General features: G+C 42.9%; 1 protein-coding gene across 3 annotated transcripts in view; it reads right to left on the reverse strand.

Moving 5' to 3' along the window:
* Positions 1-20247, reverse strand: part of LOC143973519 (uncharacterized) — a 115219-nt gene that overhangs the window by 86427 nt on the left and 8545 nt on the right. For all 3 annotated transcript variants that reach the window (XM_077474438.1, XM_077474437.1, XM_077474436.1), the window contains exons 4-6: positions 10055-10303; positions 3792-4043; positions 2668-2910 (exon numbers count right to left, since the gene is read on the reverse strand). In XM_077474438.1, coding sequence (XP_077330564.1) covers positions 2668-2910; positions 3792-4043; positions 10055-10303 — 744 coding nt within the window. The remainder of the gene's footprint in view (positions 1-2667; positions 2911-3791; positions 4044-10054; positions 10304-20247) is intronic.

The following is a 20247-nucleotide window of genomic DNA, read 5'->3' on the forward strand; positions in this document are numbered from 1 at the left end:
GGATTTGAACCAGCGACCTTCTTACTGCTAGGTGAGAGTGCTAACCACTACACCACTGTGCCGCCCAATGTTCTTGGTGGTCAGAAATATAGCAATGTAAGAATTGCTCCAAGGACTGATTGGCTCATTCTGCGGCTCCATTAGACTGAGGGTTATACGCAGAGGAAAAAGAAAACTGAATTCCCAACTGTGCACAAAAGGCCCGTGACACAAACTGACTACCCCTGTCTGAGACAATCATCTTGGATAGCCCATGTAAGCGAAAGATCTCCTGAGCAAAAATGGAAGCCAGTTCCTTAGAAGTAGGCCACTTCTTAAGTGGAATACAATGACACATCTTTGAGAACCAGTCATTCACCATAAGGATAACTGTGTTGCCCTGGGAGTTGGGTAACTCCACAATGAAATCCATAGACAAGTGGGTCCGGGGCCTCTCTGCATTTGGTACGGGTTGTAGGAGGCCCACTGGAAGGTGTCGTGGAGTCTTACTCTGAGCACACATGGAACAGGCAGCTACGAAGGCAGTTACATCAGCACATAGACTAGGCCACCAGAATTGTTGGGAAATGGCCCAAACTAGTTGATTCTTCCCAGGGTGGCCAGCTGCCTTGGGAGAATGGTAAGTCTGGAGCACAGCAGTATGGGGACTCTCTGGGACAAATCAGCGGTCACAAGGTTTATCAGGAGGAGGAGCATGGACCTGAGCAGCAAGAATTTTGTCACCCAAAGGAGAAGTGAGACTGGTGCGAACCGTAGCCAAGATACAATCAGGAGGAATCATAGGAACCGGCTCCAACTTGGAAGTGGAGGAAAATTGTCTTGACAAGGCGTCAGCCCTTACATTCTTAGTACCGGGTAAGAATGAGACAATGTAATTGAAACTTGACAAGAAAAGAGCCCATCGCACCCTTCTGGGAGAGAGGCGTTTAGCCTCAGACAGGAATGTAAGGTTCTTATGGTCTGTAAGAATGAGAACTGGCACAGTGGTACCTTCAAGGAGATGTCTCCATTCTTTCAGGGCTAAAATGATCGCCAACAGCTCTCTGTCACCAATCTCGTAATTGCACTCTGCAGGTGATGATTTCTTGGAAAAGTAGCTTGGTGATTAGACACAGCTAATGCAAATCAGTGGGTGCCAGCCAATGGGTCACCGCCAGCCCCCGCTGATTATCCAGAAAACACACAGGACAGAGCTCTGCCTGTCAGCGGGGGAAGCAATGGATTTTCTTTCCCTGCAAAGAAGGGAAAAAAAATCCATCACATCCCTTAGTAAACGTCGCACACATAGTAAACACCAAAACACTGGCTAGGCACACATTTAACCCTTTGATTGTCCAAGCTGTTTAACCCCTTCCCAGAAAGTGTCATTAGTACAGAGACAGTGCATAGTTTTACCACTGATCACTGTATTCGTTTTACTGATTCCCACAAAGTGTCAATTAGTGTCAGACTGTCCACCTCAATATAGCAGTTCTGCTATAAGTCGCTGATCATCGCCATTACTAGTAAAAAAAAAACAATTATTGGTATTTTTTAACCAAAAATATGTAGCAGAACACATATTGGCAAGAATAAATTCCATCTCTTCCCCTTATAAAATCACCTCACACAGTATAGGTAAACACTGGTTAGGCACACATTTAACCCTTTGATTGCCCCTGATGTTAACCTCTTCCCAGCCAGCGTCATTAGTACAGTGACAGTGCATATTTTTAGCACTGATCACTGTATTAGTGTCACTAGTTCCCACAAATTGTCAGTTATTGTCAGAATGTCCACCGGAATATCGCAATAAGTCGCTGATTGCTGCCATTACTGTTAAAATAAATAAATGTAAAAATATCCCATAGTTTCTAGACGCTATAACTTTTGCGTAAACCAATTAATATACGCTTATTGGAATTCTTTTTACCAAAAACATGTAGAAGTATACATGAGGAAATTTGATTTTTTTACATTTTTATTGGATATGTGTTATAGCAGAAAGTAAAAAATATATATATTTTATTTTTTTCAAAATTGTAAAATTGTTGGACTTATTTTTGTTTATAGAACAAAAAATAAAAAACTCAATGATGATCAAATACCACCAGAAGAAAGCTCTATTTGTGGGAAAAAATGACATAAATTTCAGTTGGGTACAGCCTTGCATGACCACGCAGTTGTCAGTTAAAGTAACACAGTGCCGTTTAGCAAAAAATGGCCTAGTCAGGAAAGGAGGTAAATCTTCTGGAGATGAATTGGTTAAATTACTGGCAAATGCCAGTCCCCATCCTCTTTGTTCTGTTTGTAAACAAAGCAGCCGGGTATTCTTTTCATCTATTCCAGACCCTTATCCTAGATGAGGGTCTGCAATCAATAGTAATGGAGACACCCACACAACCAGTGGTAGGTGTGACCCTTGCTTGGTGCCAAACAAGGAGGGAAACATGGAGGACGTGGCGACAACCATATCACACCAACCCTCCCCACAGACTGGTATATTGTGAGCTTTTTGCCTTTTTGCAAATGCTTATGATGTTCTCTACTTACACTATAACTTTAAATAAAATGTGTATAATAATAATGATTGTTTTTACTATTTTATGGCTACAGTATAGAATGAATGTGTAATACATTTCTTTGAATGAAATAAAGCGCTCTAAGGAAATGAACTGATCGGCTCACCATTGCTGACATCCAGCCTGAATGGTAAACTATGAGCGTGACTTGTCCGGCACTGGTAGATCCCGCTGTGTCCAACCTGGGCAGATGTGATTGTGTAGGTCTGTCCTTCTGCCACTAGCACATCATTCTTAAACCACTGATAAGTCCAGTCATTTTGTCCATTGCAGGTCATTGTTATATTGTCTCCGGTAAGTAACTTGTTCCAGTCTGGTGTGAAGATCACTGGAATAGTCCTAGTATTTTCTAGAAGACGTTATACAGAAATATAAACAAACAATACCAATTTGTGAATTATTGATTAATGTTAAACTGATAATACAAGAAATTTCTACAATATAAGTTGCCGAAACAAGCTAAGTCATTCAGTGGTAGGGTTAGGTTATTTTTGGTAAAGTTATATAGTGGAGATAATTAGAGCCCGATTGCCTAACTTCCTACGTCTTCACAAGTACAATTCTATAGTTCTACTTTTATCTCCTCCCTTCTCAGAACATCCCCTCTAAGGCTGGGTTCACACTTGCTGCGGCCGCGGTTTACAGCAGGGGGTCCTTGTACACCGAATCAGGTGCAAATCAGGTCAGAGTTTCTGCCTTAATTCGCACCTGATTCGGAGCAAAAGACACACAGGACCTTTCGTCAATGCGGACTAATTCTTCAATGTATTTCTGTGCAACAGAGGTACATTAATGCTATATTGGTACATAGGAGAGCTGGGTTTCAGAAAAAAAAGAGTGAACTTCGCCTTTAAGCTGGCGAATAGACTGTAATCTACAGACTTGAATCTTGGTTGGTTCAGCAGGGGCTGGCTGAGATTTGAACCATGTATCGGCAGGCTGTGCTCTAGTTGATGGATCAATCAACTTGGGTACAATCAGCATGTTGGATTTTTCCTGCAATTATTAATAGCAATAATCACTATGTGTTTTCTAAGTTGGATGCTTCCCATGTGCCACCATCCATAGCTATGCGGGAGGGAATCAAGCGATTTTCTGCAAATTGTGGTTGCAGGAAAGACAATCGCTCCATCTATGGCTGGCTTTACATTTCATTTGTAATCAGATCATTTTCATTTACTGATTAGCATTTTGCAAATTACAAATCTAAATTCACGCAGCAGGATTTACCTGTATAGGAAATTGTGGTTGCAGCACTGTAAGTATAAGTGATAGTGGTCAGGACTTGTCTTGAGCAACTGTAGGTGGCTTTCAGGTCTGTATATTTTAATTGTAAAGTATCATTGGTGGTGGAGTTCGAGATTGTCTGATTGTTCCTGTAGAATATTGTCTCTGCTGCCAATGATCCAGATGGACGGGAACATCGGAGAGATATGTTGTCACCTTCATATACATAGAGAGGAGCCTGAAGGATGACCCGACCTGAAAAAACAACATGAGATTTGTTATATCTGAGGATTTGATGACCCATCATTGAGGGAAACATATCATTTTGTGTTGGGAGGTAGGGATGAGCTCTGTGTTCGACTCGAACATCAGCCGCTCATCTGTTCGACTAATTCAGAACTTTGTGGACCGTTTGCACCAAATTTGTGTGGCACAAACGGCCCACAATGCACCACACCATCTCAGTGCATTGCTGGCTCATGATTGGCCGAGCATGCACTGTGACCCCGCATGCTTGGCCAAACACAGTGCCGGCAGCGAGGAGAGCCATAATTGGCCACAGGCAGGATGCCTGTGGCCAATTATAGCTCAGGGGGTTTAGTACACGCCCCACACTATATAAGGTTAAAGAAAGACGAAAGAAAGGGGTAAGGTTGCGCTATGGAGCAAATTGGGATAGTTATGGTATGAGCAGCCTCTATTAAATTTCCACTCAGTATGGGTGGAACAGTATAATGAGATAAGGAAGGGAAATAGATTTGGCGCTATACCTTTGGTTTGGAAAAAATGAATAATTAGTTATAACTTATATAAATTTTTCAGCTTGCTGGTAAATAATAAAATGGAAAATAGCTGTTCATGCCCTATAGTGACCTCTAGTGGTTAATTATATGCATCTATATAAGTGCCATAAGGTGCTAACAAACCATAAATAAACATACAATTCCTATGATTATGTATTAAAGTGCAATTGCCTGTAAAAAATCATGCGTAAAATTTGGATATTGAAATACACCAATTCAGCAACATTTAAAAAAATATATATATATTCATATAATTGATTAACAGCTTTACGTGTCGTGTATCAAAACAAATCAGTTTATTAAGTGACACAATTACATAACATGTGACTAAAGGCCAATGGAAAAATAAAATTGGAAAAATGAGAAAGGTGTGCTAGGTAAAAAATGTAAAAATGAATAATAAATAGCACATATAAAAGTGAAAAAAATTAACAAAAAATAAAAATAAAATTAAACAGTGGAAAAGAAGGTGGGACATTTTTTTTTACATTGTTTAATTTTATTTTTATTTTTTGTTAATTTTTTTCACTTTTATATGTGCTATTTATTATTCATTTTTACATTTTTTACCTAGCAAACCTTTCTCATTTTTCCAATTTTATTTTTCCATGGGCCGTTAGTCACATGTTATGTAATTGTGTCACTTAATACACTGATTTGTTTTGATACACGACACGTAAAGCTGTTAATCAATTATATGAATATTTATATATTTTTTAAATGTTGCTGAATTGGTGTATTTCAATATCCAAATTTTACGCATGATTTTTTACAGGCACTTGCACTTTAATACATAATCATAGGAATTGTATGTTTATTTATGGTTTGTTAGCCCCTTATGGCACTTATATAGATGCATATAATTAACCACTAGAGGTCACTATAGGGCATGAACAGCTATTTTCCATTTTTTATTATTTACCAGCAAGCTGGAAAATTTATATAAGTTATAACTAATTATTCATTTTTTCCAAACCAAAGGTATAGCGCCAAATCTATTTCCCTTCCTTATCTCATACTCACCCACACTATATAAGGCCGCCAGCGTGGCAGCCTTGTGTAGTGTGTTCCGGCGTGCAGGGAAAGAGCAAGATAGGCAGGGACAGTGTTCTTTTCTCAGGCATCTGCAGGAGTTAGTGGGTGTTGTGTGCCTCCAGCACAGTATACACCTGTATCTACCCTTTTTTGCTGGTGTTTTCTAATACAGGCATCTGCAGGAGTTAGTGGGTGTTGTGTGCCTCCAAGCACAGCACAGTATACACCTGTATCTACCCTTTATTGCTGGTGTTCTCTAATACAGCCATCTGCAGGAGTTAAAGTGGGTGTTGTGTGCCTCCAGCACAGTATACACCTGAAGATACCCCTTATTGCTGGTGTTGTCTGTTGCATATCTTGCATATTAGCCTTTAAAATTAGCACTTTTGATTTTGAACGTTGGAGTTCCATAGACTTTAATGGGGTTCTAAAGTTCGTACAAATTTTTAGTCCGTTCGAAGGTTCTGGTGTGAACCGAACCGGGGGTGTTCGGCTCATCCCTAGTTGGGAGAAACTACAACTTCTATTGAGCTGGATGCGCCTGTCAAGACATTAATGACAATAGTGTATGATCTCCAATATAACAAATCTGAAAATATAAGTGTCAATATCAATGTACATTTGATTTTCAGGAGGATGTGCACAGCAATCTGACAATCCAGAGAAGTCATATTTATACCTATAGTCTGTATGTATCTGTACTCCTAGTCTTTGGTGCCTCGAAGTTGCAATTTGGCATTTTAGTTTTCCTTGATTTGTTTAAACACACATTGCTTTGGTGCAGCAATGTTGAAATAATTGATTATATTAATTTAGGCCTCGTGCCCACGGACGTTTTCACAGACGCTTTTATGAGCATTTTTTGCAGCTTAAAAATGCCTCTCCATGTTAGCATATGGCCTCATGCCCACCATGGCGTTTTTGAGCTGTAAATCGCATAGCCGTTTTTAAGCTGCAAAAAAACCCCAGGACCAGTGCATTCTGAGGCTCCAGCGCTAGAGCTGTAAACACGGCAGACGCCGGCAAAAGTTGTTAAATGAGATTTAACAAGGCTTAACATTGTGTTAAGCCTCGTCCGGCATTGTGTCTCTATTCAAAATCAATGGTTCCCTATGGGAGCCCTTTGATTTGAATAGAGGTTGCACCAGAAGTCGGATCAAGAGGATCCGACTTGCGGTGCAACTTGTGTGCTAAATCTTTAGGGGAGAACCCAGCGAAAAAATATTTTTTTTTAATTTGCGTGAGGTTCCCCCCCAAGACGATACCAGACCCTTTGGTCTGGTATGGATCTTAAGGGGAACCCCCATACCAAAATAAAATGGCGTGGGGGTCCCCCCCAAGATTCATACCAGACCCTTTTCTGAGCACGCAGTCCGACAGGTCAGGAAAGGGGGGCAAGCAAGCGCCCCCCTCTCCGGGACCATACCAAGCCACATGCCCTCAACATGGGGGGGTTGGTGCTTTGGGGCAGGGGGAGCCCATGTTGATGAGGACAAGGGCCTCTTCCCGACAACCCTAGCCATTGGTTGTTGAGGTCTGTGGGCAGGGGGCTTATCTGAATCTGGGAGCCCCCTTTAATATGTGGGCCCACACATCCCGGGCCTCCATCCTATGTGAATGAGTATGGGGTACACCATACCCCTACTCATTCACCTGGGGAAAAATGCACACACCACGCACGCAGCATTACAGCGAGAGAGAACGTTGAGTCAACATCAGAAGAAGAGAAGAGGGAAGAAGACAACAAAGAAGACCGGGCAACCGCTAGCAAAAGAGCAGGCAAAAGAGAAGAAGATAGCGGGGGAGCCCGACAGAAGACACCGGAGAGCAGTCGGAAGAGACCCCTGGAGCTGCCTAATAAATTACTTTAAAAACCTGTGTAGCCCCTTGCTCACATCTTCCGGAATCATGATTTTCCCCCCGGCCTGAATATTGGGGCCTTCAAATGGTGGCTGGACAAGGGACTATACCGGATAGGTCATTATTTCACTCCAAGGGGTCCAATTTCCCTAGCCTATTGTATCGAACACTTAGAGCTACCAGACTCAGAGAGGTTCCGCTTCCAGCAAATATCTCATTTCTTAAACTCGCTTTGGAAGAACAAGCCCCTTCCTCCCCCCTTTACTGATTACGAAGCCTGGTGTGGTAGGATCGGGGAGCAGAGGGGCGGTATTTCAGTAATCTATGCGGCTCTCACTGCCCCAACGGGCAAATCCCCCTATATGACAGCATGGGAGACTGACCTCCAGACCTCTGGCAGTCTTGAAACCTGGCAGTTGGCCCTAGCCAGATCCTTTCGTGGGATCCAAAACACCTCACTCATGAAAGCTAGCATCAAATTGATAACCAGGTGGTATCTCACTCCAGCCAAGCTGGCCAAAATTTATCCCACGGCAAACCCCCTTTGCTTTAGAGGGTACCAACTTCGTGGCTCCATGATCCACATCTGGTGGGAATGCCCTAGGCTTCGATCGTTCTGGACTAAAATCTTTAACTTGATTCACAGGGTCACAGGCTGCCGGGTTCCAAGAACTCCTGAGGTTGCGTTGCTCAATGCCCCTGCTCCTTTGTTGCCTGTTAACACTCAGAAACTAACCCACTTTATCCTCTTAGGAGCCAAAATTGCGATTGCCTCCGCTTGGAAGCAACCCAGGCCCTCCTTCCTCGCAGTAAAGAGGAAGATATCCTGGATAATGTCCCAAGAAAAACTGTCAGGCATTCTGTTGGATACCATGCCTAAATTTAGAAAGGTGTGGGATCCTTGGGCCCGATACATGGGAATATCCCTTCTGCCGGGAGTGCCCCCAGGCTTTTCCTTATCGTCCCGATCTAATTCTTAAAGCTCTCCCTCTCTTATTGAGTGTTAAGCATTTTGACTCTGTACCCCACCACCCTTTTCGGAAATAGCTTACCCCTATACCCCTCTGTTCTCCTCTTTTCTTCCTTTCTTCTCTCTTCTGTCCTTCTTGATTACCTGTTTTTGTGGTTTGCTCAACGGAGCTATAATTGACAGGTTTACCGTATAGACAAATTGCTTGCAGAGGTGCTCCCTGTGGACTGCTCATCGGGTACTATCTCCCTGTGGGAGGGGGGGACCTGGGAGAGTACGCCCCCATCCTGACACAGCAAGCTCCCTATTAGGGGTGTTGGGGGGGGGGCTCCTGGTTGCTCCCCCACACAGATGTTTTAGATGGGCTCCTCACGGGGCGCTACCCTTTGTTTTATTGTATGGCCCCTCGCTGTGGCGGGACAGGATGTCTGTACCTATTTGCCACTTTCTGGTTTACACAACTGTCTTCATGTACTATTACTTGCACTGTGACAGCAGGCCTACCCTGCTGGAGTTTGTTTGTTTTTATTAAGTATGTTCTTGCAAGTGCCTTTTTCATAAAATAAAAATCTTTTGAAAGTAAAAACCTGTGTAGTGTGTTTTTTTTATTGACACTTTTTTCCCCAGGTGAATGAGTAGGAGTACGATGTTCCCCATATTTATTCAGATAGGGTGGGGGGCCTGGATCTGGGGGTCCACATATTAAAGGGGGTTCCCAGATTCAGATAAGGCCCCTCCCGCAGACTCCGACAACCAACGGCCAGGGTTGTCAGGAAGAGGCCCTTGTAGCAGCATGCACCCCACCAAATTGCAGCAGCACATGTCACCACCAAATTGCAGCAGCATGTGTCACCATCAATTGCAGCAGCATGTGTCACCACCAATTGCAGCAGCATGTGTCGCCACCAAATTGCAGCAGCATGTGTCACCACCAAATTGCAGCAGCATGTGTCACCATAAATTGCAGCAGCATGTGTCACCACCAATTACAGCAGCATGTGTCACCGCCAAACTGCAGCAGCCTGCCTGTGTCACATCAAACCATCCTCCCCCATTACTTACCTTGCTGTGTGTTGTCCTCTCCAGCGGTGTCTCCTTCCTCTCTCCTGGGCGAGAGAGAAAACAGGAAGTGACATCAAACTCAGGTGTCAATCAAACCGCCCGGCCGTAGTAATATATACTACGAGTACTACAAGCTACTCGGCGCTTCAGAGCGTGCCGCAAGGCGGGCCAAAACACCCGCAAATGAAGTGCCACGTCTGCAATATCGTGATTGCATAGATGTGGTGCTCTCCATATGTTCCCTGTGTCCGGCATCTGAACGCAGTGCACTTAAGGACCTTTTTTGTATTTTTTTTTAAAGGGCCAGCTTTAAAAAAAAAACCTTTTTTGACATTTTTTTTTGTGACTGCTTAGAGGGGGGGGGGGGGACGGCGCCCAGGCGCCCCCTATGGACGGGCCGCCACTGGATAGTGACAAATGAAGAGAACATAATAAATGTCCATATTATCTTACCATAGATAACGCTCAGTGTGACAATCTCACTTGTACCGCCAGTGCTGGTCTGGCACGTATAATAAATGTCCATATTATCTTACCATAGATAACGCTCAGTGTGACGATCTCACTTGTACCGCCAGTGCTGGTCTGGCACGTATAATCCCCGCTCTGTCCTGCCCTAGCAAAATCAGTCACATAGTTCTTCCCTGTAGATATCCTATTGTTATTAAGGTACCAGTAATAAAGAGGTGCAGGAGGCTCCACATTACAGGTCATTGTTATAGATTGTCCTACGTGGATCTTTTTCCAGTTCGGAGTGAAGGTCACCACTGGTCTTGCTGCAGATCCTGTAAGATAATAATAGTAACTATAAAAAACTGAAACATCTACCTGCCGTTCAGGCAAAAGGAACTGTAGTTATCATACATGTACAAAAATTAAAGGGTCAGTCCAAAGTAGACACCTGGATTTGACCAATTTACTGTTTTAACCTCTTTAGGACCACTGTGCATATATGACCACAAATCGTCTCTCCTGTGCAGGATCACATACCTAGTACATGATCCTCCACTTCTGAGTCTGGGGCACACATGCACACTGCTGGCGACCCGCTCCCGCTGTGATTGGACACAGCGGGAGCCAATCAACGGTGTCTGGTGAACTCAAAGATCCCACCGATCATTCGGGACACAAGCAGAACAGCAAACTGCCTATGTAAACAAAGCAGATTGCCGTTCTGTCAGTAGGGAAGGTAGTGATCCTGTGTTCCTGAAAACCAAAATCAGAGATCTGTGCTTTCCCACAGTACAAGCACCTCCCACACAGTAACCATGCACATTTTAGGCACACCCTTTAATCGCCTTTGATGTTAACCCCTTCCCAGCCAGTGTCATTAGTACAGTGACGTGGATATATTTAACACTGATCACTGTATTGGTGTCACTGGTTCCCCAAAAAGTGTCAAAAGTGTCACTTAGTATCTGATTTGTGGCAATAACGCAGTCCCACTATAAGTTGGCAATCGCCGCCATTACTAATAAAAAAATAATAAATTGATAAAAATTCCATAAATATAGCCCATAGCTTGTAGACATTATAATCAATCAATATACGCTTTTTTTTGGCCAAAAACATGTAGCAGAAAACTTACAGTCTATGAGAGACTTACCTGTGGAACAGCAATCTAAGATTATTTTATGGAGACAATAATTTTTTTATTTTATTTAACCACGCCCCTTCCACTTTTAACACATATTGGCCACACACACTCTTCGCCGCAGCACACTGTGCGTCACATTACTACTCTCCTTGGGGCACCCAACGCTGTCCCAGATCTTTTACAATCCTATAGTGTATACTACAAAAAAATAAAAAATCCTGTGCGCCGCTTAAGTGTTTCAGGTTGGAGAAAAGGTTACAACCCTACTTCCGACATGGAAGCCAGCAATCAGGTCTCCATAGAAATGCATGCTTGATTCCTGCATCCCCAGAGATTTGAACTGATGTCTGACTCTCTCATCAATCTATAGGTTGCCAGGAATCAATTATGTAGCAATTATGTGTACCAAAGCAGGGCTACAGGTAAATTTAGTTGTGCTGGGTGGCCGCCAGCCTTGCTAATTTGTAGTGTTTAGCAGTCAAATGGCTTTTCTCCTACTCCTGTTTCAGCTGTTGCTTCTCCCTTTTTTTCAGTAGGTGGCACTGTCGCCTCTGGCATTAGTATGATGCGCTACAGTGAGGTCAGGTTATGAATAAACATACCTTTCTCAGCTAATCAGACTGGCCGCTATGAATGCTGGTAGAAGGTATTTATTTGGAGAAGGTCAGGTGATCTAGGTCTTCTGAAGTCTGGCTGGGTGTGTGTAGAAAAGCTCCTGGCTGCTAGGCCTGAAGCCTGAGGCCTATCAAGGAGTCCCACTGGCTGCTAGGTCTGTTTGAGGCCAGAATCTTCAAGATTCTGCAGAAGAGAGCCTGCTCAATACCGAGAAACAATGCTGAGAGGGATGGAGTTCTAGAGAAGTACCAGAGGTGACTCTTCATGGATCGGGGACCCATGAGGTGGCTGGGAGAGCTTCAAGAGAGAACTCATCCAAGGAATTCTGTATGACGCTGTGAGTAAAATTCAGTTGCCATCGGAGACAGCCTACTCTAAAAAGTACAGATGTGCTGGTTAAGGTTAAAGGCTCTTTTCCTGTACTGCTGTCCACCTTAACTTTTAAAATACTCTATTTTTTTGTCTAAGGAGTCTGCCTGTCTAAGGGTACCCTGTGCCCCATCCCCTCTCTCCAACATTTTCCTGTTTGTGAGAAATTAACTTCTCTTTGTTCAAGCATAAAAGTGATTGGCGCCCAATTTTCTATCTTGTTCATCATCCACCATGCCTAGTAACCTACATCCTGAGGAAGTATGTTGGCCCTCCCTTCCTCTGGAGGTCACCTCCAAGCCCCCGGAAAAGTGGGGTAGGCTACAATTACAACCTATGAGGCTGCAGGGAGCATGTTCCAACCCAAAGAGAAGGTCTACAGTGGTGGTCGGCAACCCGTCGAGCTTGGGGTACCTGTCGATCGCGGATAGGTGACAGGTAGACCGGGAACAGGTCTGAGATGCCAATCCCTTCCTCCTACTGCTAGCTGCCGCTTCACTCTCCACCCTCAGCGTTCTCCTTTGGTCATTCTCTCTCCCTCCCCTTCAGCCTCCTCTGCCACTGTCATCAGTGAACAGTGGAGACTGAGAGGCAGCACAGCCCAGGACAGAGGGCCGGGGAGGAGCTGGCCAAATTAACTTTTCTAGTCAACCCGCAGGTGGTTGGTTGCTAGGTCCTAAGCAACCAATCACTAGCTTGTTAATATGAAAAGTCACTCAGCCAGCTCCCGCCCCCTGTACAGAACTGTGCTGCCTCTCGGTCTCATGTGTGCACAGGTAGGATGCTTTGGAATACTGCCATGGGAGGGAAAGGGGAGAAGAGGACACTACTAAGCGTGTGTGTGTTGGGGGGGGTGATGTGAAGGGGCAGTGGAAACTGTTATGAGCAGGGCCACCCCCATAGCAGTGTCCTCTACCACCCTTCATATCACCCCCCAACCAATCCCTGCATGACTATTGTATAACAGATGTACCTTTCCTTTAATTAACCCCTATACTATATACCCTATAAATCAAGTATGCAAGACCTCTTTTTACCATCTTCGTAATATCTCTAAACTTCGTCCTATTCTTTCTTTTTCCGATACTGAAAGGTTGGTTCATGCCTTTATCTCCTCTAGGCTGGATTATTGCAACGCACTTCTCATTGGGATTCCGAGAAAGAGCTTGCAGAGGTTACAGTATATTCAAAACTCTGCAGCGAGGATCCTAATGAGAGTGCGGAAGCATGAACATATTACTCCAATTCTTAAATCTTTGCATTGGCTCCCGGTTTCTGCTAGGATTGAGTATAAGGTCTCTCTTCTTGCCCATCAATGCATATATGGCCATGCTCCACCTTATCTTAAGGAACTTTTAAGATTACAAAATTTACCTCGTTCCCTACGCTCAACTAATTTTAACTGTCTAGAGATTCCAAAAACTAGATTAAAAACAATGGGAGATAGGGCCTTTTGTGTTGCTGCCCCACGTCTGTGGAATGCTTTGCCTGATAGTTTGAGGGTTTTTCAGTCTACTGAAAATTTTAAAAAGGGATTGAAGACTTTTTTCTTTTTAGCAAATGTTTTTTGAATTAAGTTATTTGTCTGTTTTTGTAACTGTGTAGCACTTTGAGGTCTTTTTATGGAAAGTGCATTATAAATAAAATGTATTATTATTATTATTATTATACTCCAACCTCTACCAATAACCTAATTAATGAGACCACTCAGAATTTTTGAGTATACACAGGCCATAGCAACCTTATATTTAAACAAAATGCTTTCAAATAAACATAAATATTAATAAATTAAAGCCATCATTCCATCCTAGCGTTGGTCTCATAGGGGAGAAAAGATTCGCTCCGTCGGAGGACAACATGAACCCCCCACCTGCTCAAGAAGGGGAGCAGAGTAGTGTGGTTCCTCAAGATGTGGAGGAAAGAGAGGTGGAAAAAGTGCTTGAATTTGGCACCACAACAGGTCAGTGTTGGACACCACAGATTCAGGTAATAGATGTATGCCTGCATATTTTTAAGACATGGTGTGTATTTTTTTTTTTTAGGTGATGTTCAGGTTGTGGTACAAAAATACAGTAATTTCACCAGTGACCGTGCACAGTGGCTTATCCAGGAAATCATGTTGGAAATTGGACTTTATCAAAGAAAAAAACAAGGAGATTGAACAAAGACTGAAGAACATGATTGATGGGGATTGACTAGGGAGAATATAAATTCTACAAAGATTCCTTTGTTGTTTTTCAAAAAATTGTATCTAAAGTTTTAATACCGTTTAAAAGCCAAATTTGGAAGATGCACACAATGTGCCAACATGTGCTATCTGCCATCAGGGGATTTCAATGTACGCAGTTTGTGGGTGCAACCCCTTCCTCCCAACACAAAGTGGTGAGAGCACCAAAACACATCCATTGATCCCCCATTTTAGGAGATAGCACATGTTGACATTAGGTATGGGATCAGAAAGGAAATCCCGAATTGGCTGGGGTAGTTTTGCAATAAAATGGCTTAACTGGAGGTACCGCCATGCATCAATCCTCATAAGTTCAGTATCTACACTCAGTGCTTGAAATGTAGTTAATTTACCTCTAGTTAATATGTATTTTACTTGTGCATTGCCTTTTGTTATCCAATTACCCCCCACTTCCTGTTTCCCCGGTGTGAAATAATCATTTTCTTTAAAAAAAAATCAATTATGAATTATAACTCCAGTTATTTTGTGTATGAATTCGGTCCCAAACCAAAGAAGGATATAGGCCCCTTGAGCGGCTCTGTTTGAGAGAAAAATCAAAAAATAACATATCCCGAATATATAAAATTCTCTCAGAGGGGGACGAACTGGAGGGCCCGCCGTATATCAAAAAATGGGAAAACGATTTGGGGTCACAATGTAGGGCACAGATTAGTAAAAAAATATTTAAATTAATTCACTGCTCGGTGGCTGATAATAAGATGATAGAGACGAATTACAAGTGCCTCGCAAGGTGGTATGCCACCCCTGACAAATTGGGCAAATTTGTAGAAGAGCAATCTTCAGATTGCTGGCGCGGGTGCAAAAAAAACGGGACTATGGCCCACATTTGGTGGGATTGCCCCACTATTAAAAAATATTGGAGGAAAATTTTAGATTTAATAAAGGTTGTAACAAATAAAGAAATAAGAGAAGACCCATGGACCGTGTTTTTCCACGGGACAGACGAACCTGTAAAGCAATATAAATCCTCGTTAATTCCCATACTGCTTGACACCACCAAAAGCCTAATTCCAAAAAAATTGAGGGAGAAGGAGAGCCCTAAAATACGGGATTGGATTTTTCGAGAAAATGAAATACAAAATATAGAAAGTTCTAATGAAGGGGGAGAGGAGCCAATAGTAGGAGAGGGCTGTATGGACAAATGGGTATCTTGGAAAGAATTAAAAAAATCATGGAGATACGTAGAGGAAATTACACAATAATGTCAGGGAAAAACAACACCTAGTCAGAAAAAGATGATTTAACCACGAATCTCATGAGATATCTGCAAGGAAGGGAGGGGGGAAGGGGGGGGGGGGGGGGTAGGTAGAGGGGAATTTAATGTTAAGTTTTTGTATGTATAAATCATGAAGAAATTAAGAAACGCTGGTATCTGTGGAATAATGTTTTTATACTTTGTTGGATAAAGAGAAAAAAAATCTAGATAAATAAAGAATTAAAAAAAAAAAAAAAAAAGAGAGGAAATCCCCATTTTGACTCCCAATTTGTGTGCATCTTCTAAATTTGGCTTTTACAGGGGTGACTTCACCCCATCTGATGAAGGCAAGATCAAGACCTTTTTCACACTAGAAAATGTCTGATATTGCCTTCTTTTTTGCAACGTTGAACTTTGTAAGTTCCAGAGTTGTGTATGTTATATTTGGAAACATGCCTGTTTCAGTATTTGTTAAAAAATTTCAAGGTAAAACTTTGAAAAAAAAAAATTGTTTTTTTTACCGCTAAATGTTTTATAAAACGCACATGTGAATATGCATGGAGTAAAAGGCTTTCTACTCAACAATGTGTGGCTTCTTCTTTCAATGCTCAATAACGCTTTATGTATTAAGTTGGTGTTTACAGTATGGGTCTTCAAACTATGGCCCTCCTTTGTTGTCCGCTTAGTTCCTACTTCCTCCTGATGACTCCTCCATCTCTCCTCTCCTCTGAGTCTGCAGAGACACCCAGGCTACCACCAGCTACTCCATGCTGCTTTTCTCCATCCCCCAGACTAGAACTCCCCGGAAGCATGGGACCCCCAGCTTATATGAGAGCCCTCCCCTCTGCCAATACAAATGAATGATTGGTCAGAGCTCCACACATGAGCTGCCTGCCCCTTAGGTCTCAAGTCCTGCCCCTCTTCCAGAACAATTCCACTGAAAGCAGCGGAGGTATCCTTTGGCTACACCTCACACTACACTAACACTCCCACTCCTAAGATCAAAACATCCAGGCCTGTCTGAAGTCACAGGCCTGGCTAAATTTGGCCTGAAACTGAGCCCTGTCACTAAGAATACTTACAGATCACCTACCTTTAGGTAGTGACCGCTACATTCACCCCCCCCCCCCCCCACTTAAATCACAGCTCTCCTCAGATGTGGGGAATAAATTTGGAGTACCTCCTTGTTAACCACTACAATACCGGGAACTTTTGCCCCCCTTCCTTCCCAATTTTCAGCTTTCAGCGCTCTCACACTTTCGATGACAATTGCGCGGTCATGCTACGCTGTACCCAAATTAAATTTTTATCATTTTGTTCGCACAAATAGAGCTTTATTTTGGTGGTATTTATTCATGACTCCGTTTTTTATTTTTTGCCGATATAAGCGAAAAAATTGTGGAAATTTGGAAAAAAAACGATATTTTCTTCTTTCTATTTTAAAAGAAATCCAATAAATCTAATTTTGTCATAAATTTAAGCTAAAATATATTCTGCTACATGTTTTTGGTAAAAAAAAATCCATTAAGTGTATAATAATTGGTTTGTGTGAACACTGACATATGTACGCAAATGATCATGTACACGTGTGCAGGTGATCACGGACATACAGTGGTGTGAAAAAGTGTTTGCCCCCTTCCTCATTTCCTGTTCCTTTGCATGTTTGTCACACTTAATTGTTTCGGAACATCAAACCAATTTAAACAATAGTCAAGGACAACACAAGTAAACACAAAATGCAATTTGTAAATGAAGGTGTTTATTATTAAAGGTGAAAAAAAATCCAAACCATCATGGCCCTGTGTGAAAAAGTGATTGCCCCCCTTGTTAAAACATACTATAACTGTGGTTGTCCACACCCAGTTCAATTTCTCTAGCCACACCCAGGCCTGATTATTGCCACACCTGTGCACAATCAAGGCATCACTTAAATAGGAGCTGCTTGACACAGTAAGGTCCACCAGAAGATCCTTAAAAGCTACACATCATGCCGAGACCCAAAGAAATTCAGGAACAATTGAGAAAGAAAGTAATTGAGATCTATCAGTCTGGAAAGGGTTATAAAGCCATTTCCAAAGCTTTGGGAATCCAGCGAACCACAGTGAGAGCCATTATCCACAAATGGCGAAGACATGGAACAGTGGTGAACCTTCCCAGGAGTGGCCGGCCGCCCAAAATTACCCCAAGAGCGCAGCGACGACTCATCCAAGAGGTCACAAAAGACCCCACAACAACGTCCAAGGAACTGCAGGCCTCACTTGTCTCAGTTAAGGTCAGCGTTCATGCCTCCACCATCAGGAAAAGACTGGGCAAAAATGGCCTGCATGGCAGAGTTCCAAGGAGAAAACCACTGCTGAGCAAAAAGAACATCAAAGCTCGTCTCAATTTCTCCACAACACATCTTGATGATCCCCAAGACTTTTGGGACAACATTCTGTGGACCGATGAGACAAAAGTGGAACTTTTGGAGGGTGTGTCCAAGTATATCTGGCGTAGAAGGAACACTGCATTTCATAAAAAGAACATTATACCAACAGTAAAATATGGTGGTGGTAGTGTGATGGTCTGGGGCTGTTTTGCTGCTTCAGGACCTGGAAGACTTGCCGTGATAAAAGGAACTATGAATTCTGCTGTCTACCAAGAGATCCTGAAGGAGAATGTCCGACCATCTGTTCGTGTACTCAAGCTGAAACGAACTTGGATTCTGCAGCAGGACAATGATCCTAAACACACCAGCAAGTCCACCACCGAATGGCTGAAGAAAAACAAAATGAAGACTTTGGAGTGGCCTAGCCAAAGTCCTGACCTGAATCCTATTGAGATGTTGTGGTATGACCTTAAAAAGGCCGTTCATGCTTGAAAACCCTCTAATGTAACTGAATTAGGACAATTCTGCAAAGATGAGTGGGCCAAAATTCCTCCAGGACGCTGTAAAAGCCTCATTGCACGTTATCGCAAACGCTTGGTTGCAGTTGTTGCTGCTAAGGGTGGCCCAACCAGTTATTAGGTTTAGGGGGCAATCACTTTTTCACACAGGGCCATGATGGTTTGGATTTTTTTTCACCTTTAATAATAAACACCTTCATTTACAAATTGCATTTTGTGTTTACTTGTGTTGTCCTTGACTATTGTTTAAATTGGTTTGATGTTCCGAAACACTTAAGTGTGACAAACATGCAAAGGAACAGGAAATGAGGAAGGGGGCAAACACTTTTTCACACCACTGTATGTGTGCAGATCATCATTGTGACATGTGATTTTAGTGGGACATATGTGGGGGGCATGTGTTTTTATTATTTGGGGACATCTGTGTTTTGGGGACATCTGTGTTTTGGGGGCATGTGTGTTTTGGGGACATGTGTGTTTTACATGTATGTTTACACTAGACTGGTGATCAATGAGTAAAAAGCTGTAAAAACAGCTGATCACCAGCCGGCTGCAGCGATCTGCTCTCCTCTCCTCAGCGACAACTTCCGTGTGAGGAGAGGAGAGCTGATTGCCTAGCAATGACTTTGTTTACATCACATGATGGCTGTGATTTGACACGGCCGTCATGTGATCAGGAGGGCCAATCATAGAGCCCTCCTACCGATCGGAGATGCGCCGTGTCCGGGTCCTTTTAAAGGATGTTCCTGAACGTCCATTCAGAAGGAGAGAGCTCCTACCCGGCTGTATATGTACATCAGCCGGGTGGGAAGTAGTTAATGGAGGAGAGAGCATCTCAATTACATAGAATTGGGATGGGGAAAGGGAATTAAATGTAAAAGGGGTAACATCAAAAGTAAAGTACAAAATGTCACAATACAAATTCTGTACAATTTATACAACCTAGCTGCAGGTCCCTACAGATAACTTTTCGTACAAACAGAACCAGAGCATTGCTCCCTCAGGAGGAATATTCTGCTTACTGTAGGCCTTCATCTGTAGATTGACATCTGTCGCATCTCCAATCCATCTAAGAGAAGACAGAAATCATTTCTAACTATGAACTAAATAAACATTACACTGTACCAGACAGAAAGGGTTATCATCTTCTGTCAGGTATCCAAACAACTTACATTTTGTAATGGCATGTATGTCGCTGCCAATATTGTCACTCCCTCAAAAGGAGTCTAACAGACCTCCTGCAGAGCACAACTTGAGCAGGCATGCAAGGCAAATGAACACATATGCCAGTAGCCAAAAAACGTTCTGTTCAGCTCCTAAACAGGAGTCTCTTGTCAATGCCAGGCACCCTGAATGGCCGTCTCCTGCAGAGCAGTCACATTGGGGAAAACCCACCCTAACCCATCTGCCCTTCTGCAACTAAACATGGATACATTTGAGTACATCTATGACTACCTCACCAGTAGTCTTGCTCACAGTTAATACCTCAGGTCCGGCAATCTCTTACGACTGTCCCTTTGTTCTTTCACTGAGATGGAGTAGCGGCGGGTATTCTGTCCTGCTTTCGCCACCAGCACTTTTTCTTTGTAGATTGCCCTCCCGAGCTTCCATTCTCTGTAAATGTCCTGGAACCTTACCCTTACCTCACTATCAGGTGTCCGTTGAGGTTTAGGAACATGATAGTAATCCCAGACCAGATAATTCTCCCACTGTTCCCGGGAGGTTTCAACTGTTTCCATAACACGGTCTGGAACGTACGGATAATCCAGGCCCCACTCCTGAGCAACTCTCCTCTGCAAATCTCTTTGGAACCTAGAGA

This window comes from Lithobates pipiens, unplaced genomic scaffold (assembly GCF_037356315.1).
Source record: "Lithobates pipiens isolate NorthernLeopardFrog02 unplaced genomic scaffold, aLitPip1_a1.2 Scaffold_83, whole genome shotgun sequence".
In the NCBI taxonomy this organism is placed as follows: Eukaryota; Metazoa; Chordata; class Amphibia; order Anura; family Ranidae; genus Lithobates; species Lithobates pipiens.